Raw genomic sequence first — 5,923 nt, 5'->3', positions numbered from 1 at the left:
ATTCTTGTCTATTTTTTTTTCTTTTTTGCTGTGTCTAATGAAAATATCCAGCAAAGCCCAAACAGGCAAGGTTGTTCCACAGGACAAGCAGCCTCAGTTTTTTTCTACAGCTAGACCCCTGCTTTGGGATCTCCATCTGATCAAAGCGGTGTGTAGGCACAGTTCACCTGTTCTGCTTCACTCCTCCCCAAGCAGGGAGTTCTGGCAGCTCAGAGGCCCCACCCCCCATGCTGCCTGAGGACAACGGTTGCCTTGGTGACATTGTTTGGCTCCAGGCGACCATCCTTGAAACTGCCTCAGCAGGCCCTGGGCCACCAGAAGGGAGGTAACATTCATGGGTTGAGAACGGGGTGTTCTGGTGGATCGAGGACAGCCTGCTGGCTTCACCTGGGTGACAAGTTGAGAAGTCCAGCATCCCGCGGCTGTAAGACTTCCAGAGGTACGTGTGGAGTCATCTCACCAAGCAGCCAAGGTGTTCGTCCTTCAGGTTGGTGAAGACCAGGCGCAGACATGTCTAATCCACAGACATTGGACATCCCTGCAGTGGTTTTTGACAACGGCTCGGGACTCTGCAAGGTAGGCCTGTCTGGGGAGATTGGACCCCGTCAAGTCATCAACTCTGTCGTGGGGCATCCCAAATTCAACATCCCTTCCGCCAGGGCCAATCGCAAGAAGTACTTCGTGGGGGAAGAAGCCCAGTACAGGTATGATGCCTTATATCTGCACTACCCGATTGAGCGTGGACTGGTGACCAGGTGGGATGACATGGAGAAACTCTGGAAGCATCTTTTCGAGTGGGACCTGGGGGTGAAACCCAGCGAACAGCCCATCCTGCTGACAGAGCCTTCCCTGAACCCGAGAGAGACGCGCGAGAAGACTGCGGAGATCCTGTTTGAGAAATTCAGTGTGCCTGCGCTCTACCTGCTCAACCACGCGGCGGGAGCACTGTATGCTTCGGCCTGCGTGACCGGCCTGGTGGTGGACAGTGGCGATGGGATCACTTGCACTGTCCCCGTCTTTGAGGGCTACTCCCTCCCGCACGCAGTCACCAAGCTCTATGTGGCAGGGAGAGACATCACAGAGCACCTCACACGGCTCCTCCTAGCCCGAGGCTGTACCTTCCCTTGCATCCTCAACAAGGCCGTGGTGGATGACATCAAAGAGAAGTCCTGCTACATCTCCCTGGAGCCCGAGATAGAGCCATCCAAGAGGCGGCAGGAGGTCCTCACAGAATTCAAACTGCCCGATGGCAATGTCATCCACATGGGGGACCATCTATACCAGGTACCTGAGGTCCTCTTCGCGCCCGACCAGCTGGGCATCCATGACCCCGGGCTCTCCAAAATGGTCTGCAGCACTATCTCCAAGTGCGACGCTGACATCCAGAGCAACCTTTTTGCAGACATCGTGCTGTCTGGAGGCACCACGCTCTTCCCCGGGCTGGAGGAAAGGCTCATGAAAGAACTGGAAGAGATGGCTTTCAGGGGGACCCCCATCAAGATCACTGCTTCTCCTGACAGATGTTTCTCTGCGTGGATTGGTGCATCCATCATGACTTCTATGAGCACTTTCAAGCAGATGTGGGTCACTTCTGAGGACTTTAAGGAATTTGGCAAATTCGTGGTTCAGAGGAAATGCTTTTGAAGAACATTGCACGCTGCAAACACCTCAAAATGCCGGTACCAGCTGCAGTACCAGCTGGTGGTGACATGGTCCCTTGGCCTTCAGTACAATATTCAATAAACCACTTTCCCTGTAGCAGTTTCAGTTTATTCTCTGTAGCTCCAGGGTACTTGCCCATTCCACTGGTCAATGTTTATGTGGTTCTCACCCACCCACCCCGCTTTTTTGTCCTATGGATCTTTTGAGTTGCTTTCTCCAGAGAAAACCTTGGGGTTTGTGTTTGGGCTTTGGCCAGTTTCGGGGGTTCTTGTCAAATGTGCCTGACCCTCATGCCTAGAAGCTGGGTTGATGAGGGTCCCTACAATCTTTCCTACAATTGGTGTCACCGGTGCTTCTGAGAGAACCAGTGCACAGGAGACAGACTTGCCAAAGAAAGTGGGGAGAGCCAGGAATCAGGTCAAAGCAGAAACGCTACCCTGTTTTTAGGGTGAACAAACCACTTCATTGGATTGGCATTGAGTTAGGACAACAGTGCTCTTGATAAAAGGGGAGTTGAGGCACTATTTTCATGTAGGCACTATTTTCATGTAGGCACTCATTTCTTTCTTCTTAGTATTGCCTTGACTGCATTCCACATGTTTTTCTTAGGTTGTCTTACTTTTTTAAAAATTTTTTTGGTTGTTGATATTTATTTTATTTATTTTTATGTGCTGCTGAGGATTAAACCCAGTGCCTCACACATGCTAGGCAAGTGCTTTACTATTGAGCTAAAACTCCAGTCCCTAGGTTATCTTCCCATATTCTTTTGTTTCAAGAAATTTTTAAGTTTCCTTCTCATCCTGTGAATTACCTACTACTTTTTCAAATGTGTTTTCCTATGTCCATGTATTTGTATAATTTCTCTGGCTGATTTAGGTGTTGATTTCTGATTCTATTTTGTTGTGATTACAAAAGTATTTTTAAGTTGAATTTAATTTTTATAAGTTTTAAACGTTATATGTATTCTACTTTATTCTTATGCCTCGAATGAAGATAAAAATCATCTTGTCATCTCAATAGACAAACAAAAAGCTTTTGAAAAAACTCAACATGACTTTTGCAATAGAATCACTGAATAAATTAAAAGACACCTCAACCTAATAAGGGCTCTATATGGAATGCTCACAACAATGTTTTACCCAATGGAGGAAAGCTAAAAACATTTCCTCTTAAGTTCAAAAACTAGATAAGGATTTCCATTCTAACCACTGTGATTCAGTATATTCCTAGAAGTCTTAGCCTGGGTAGTTAGGCAATAGGAAGAAATAAAGGCATACAAATAAGAAAAGAGAAAGTCAATTTATCCTTGTTTATAGATGATAGAATTCTATACATAAGAAAAACTAAAGTTTCCAACAAATGCATATTATAACTATGAAATTTTAAAACGTGGCAGGTTTCAAAAACAAGATATAAATTCAAATTGCTTTTTACTATTCATCAATAATGAATTTGCTAAAATAGAAATCAAGAAAGCATCCCATTCACAATAGTTACAAAAATACCTAGTAATAAACTAAGGAATGTAAAGGCCTGTAGAGTGAAAATTAAGAAAAATACCCGAAGACAGGGAATCTCACCTTTATTTATATCCAGAGGCAATAATTTGAAAAAAAAACTGCAAACAAATAGAATAAAGATCAGTTCAGTGTAGGGAAGTGATGGGGAGAGAAGAGGGGGAAGAAAAGGTAAGTACTGTGGAATAAATTAGAACAAATTATCTTCCATGATTGAATTATTATGTCAAAATGAGCACTAATATTATGTAGAACTAAAATAACAACAAAATATAGAACAAAACATGGATGAAAAATTTGAAGAGAACATTAAATGTTTAATAAACCTCCCATGTCCAAGGACAGGAAGGATTAATACTGTGAAAATTTTTAAAACTACCTAAAGCAATCTATAGATTCAGTGCAATGTCCATTAAAATATCAATGACATTCTTCATAAAAGTAGAAAACATTCTAAAATTCATATGGAATCAGAAACCAAATAGGCAATTCAATATTGTAGAAAAAGAATAAAACTGGATTCACCATAATACTTGATTTCAAGATATATTACAGAAACATAGTAACTAAATAGAAGCATGGTGTTGGCATGAAAACAGACTATTAGACAAAGAGTTTAAAATAGAGGTTTCAGAAAAAAGACCATGTGTATTCAGCTAACTTGTTCCTGATAAAGACACCAAAAATATATATTGGTGAAAAGGCAACCTCTTCAAATAATACTGCTGGGAAAACTGGATATGGATATATGGAAGGCTGACATTCAACCCCCTTCTCCAACCTTGCTCAAAAATCAACTCAAGGTTCATCAAAGTACTCAGTGTAAAACTCAAAACTCTAATATAACTAGAAGAAAAGGTAACCAATGTTTTTTTTTTATTTCTTTACAAGTCTACAAAAGAGCATGAAACAAAAGTAAAAATTGACAAATTAATTACATTAAACTAAAAAGCTTCTCTGCAGCAAAGGAAATAATCAGCAGAGTTGAGAGACCATCCACAGACATAGAGAATGAGAGAAAATATCTGATGGTATTCATCTCACAGTCCTATTATCGAGACTATATAAAGCACTCAAATCTTAGCTAATATTTCAATTAAATTATGTCACTAAGATATTCTCAAAAGACAAACTACAAGTGGCCAATAAATGTACAAAATACTTGATATCATTCACCACCTTGGAAATACATATCAAAATCCTGAGGTATAATCTCACCCTGGTTAGAACAGCTATTGGAGTTATGCTAGTTGTGTAATCATATATGAGCATAGGAAATTATGTCCAATTCATTCTACTGTCCTTGCTATTTTCAGCCTACTGTCATGTATACATAAAAATAACAGATAAGAAAAAGAAGTAAAAGATACTGGTGAGCATGTGGAGAATACAACAGACACTAGTATGGCAATATGTAAATCAATGGATGTGTAACTGATGTGATTCTGCAATCTGTATACAGGGTAAAAATGGGAGTTCATAACCCACTTGAATCAAATGTATGAAATATGATATGTCAAGAAGTATGTAATGTTTTGAACAACCAACAATAAAAAAAGAAACAGAATATTCTGTTTGTGGGAATGTAAATAAGTACATCCACCATGGAGAATAGGTTAGAGGTTCCTCAAAAAGCTGAAAATGTAACAACCAAATGATGAATCTCTCCCTCTCCAAAGTATATATTAAAAGGAAATGAAATCAGTATGTTAAAGAAACGTCAGAACTCCCATGTTCCTTGTGGCTCCATTTCAGCCCCCAGCATTTTCTCTTTCCCTGATATCCTTTCTACTTTTGATCCCCTTCCTCTAATCAATAGGTATTCCCTCCATTAATTTATTGTTTTTTCAAATGGTGCATCATACATATGGATAAAAGTGGAATTCACTGTGATATATTCATACATGCACATTGCATAATTTACTCAATTTCATTCTACTGTTACTCCTCTTTGCCAGTATCCCTCAACCCTCTTCTTCTACTATATAGTTCTCTATTATATTTTCATGGGATACTCTCATTTTTAAATTCCTTATTTGTTCCTAGCTTCCATATATGAGAGAAGGTATTTAACCCTTGATTTTCTGAGTCTGGCTATTTCATGTAACTTGGTGTTCTCCATTTCCTCCCATTCACCAGAAAATAACATAATTTCCTTATTCTTTATGGGTGAATAAAACTACATTGTGTTTTTATACCACATTCTGTTCATTTGTCTTTTGATGGACATCTGGGCTGGTTTCATAAATTGGCTATTGTGAATTGCACAATGCTAAACATTTCTATGCTAATATCAATATTCTATGCTGAAGTTGGTTCTTTTGGATAAATACAAAGGAGTTAAAGAGTGGCATCATATGGTGGTTCCAATCTTATTCTTCTGAGGAATCTACGTACTACTTTCCAATATTGTTGTACTAATTTACACTCATACCAACAACATATGAGAGTAGCTTTTCCCCACATTGTCATCCATTCTTGATTATTGCTATTCTAACTCTGATGACATGAAATTTTACTATAGTTTTGATTTGCATCCCCCTGTTTGCTAAGGGTGTTGATTATGTTTTCATGTATTTGTTGGCTCTTTGCCTTACTTCCCTTCAAATATATCTGTTTAATTCAAATGCCATTCATTAATTGGGTTACTTGTTTATTTAGAATTAATATTTTTTATTTCCTTATATATTCTGGATATTAATACCATGTCAGAAGAATAACTGGCAAAATTATTTTCCCATGCT

The 5,923-nt window shown here is 39.4% G+C and overlaps 1 protein-coding gene across 1 annotated transcript; it reads left to right on the top strand.

Annotated features, from left to right (window-relative positions):
* Positions 1 to 510: 510 nt before the first annotated feature.
* On the top strand, positions 511 to 1,644 carry LOC113199029 (actin-related protein T1-like). Its single transcript, XM_026411910.2, has one exon. It carries the CDS (start codon positions 511 to 513, stop codon positions 1,642 to 1,644), a length of 1,134 nt encoding a protein of 377 aa, XP_026267695.2.
* Positions 1,645 to 5,923: the final 4,279 nt, after the last annotated feature.

This window comes from Urocitellus parryii, chromosome X (genome assembly GCF_045843805.1).
Source record: "Urocitellus parryii isolate mUroPar1 chromosome X, mUroPar1.hap1, whole genome shotgun sequence".
NCBI classification, from domain to species: domain Eukaryota; kingdom Metazoa; phylum Chordata; class Mammalia; order Rodentia; family Sciuridae; genus Urocitellus; species Urocitellus parryii.
This window is presented reverse-complemented; position numbering and strand designations above follow the sequence as displayed.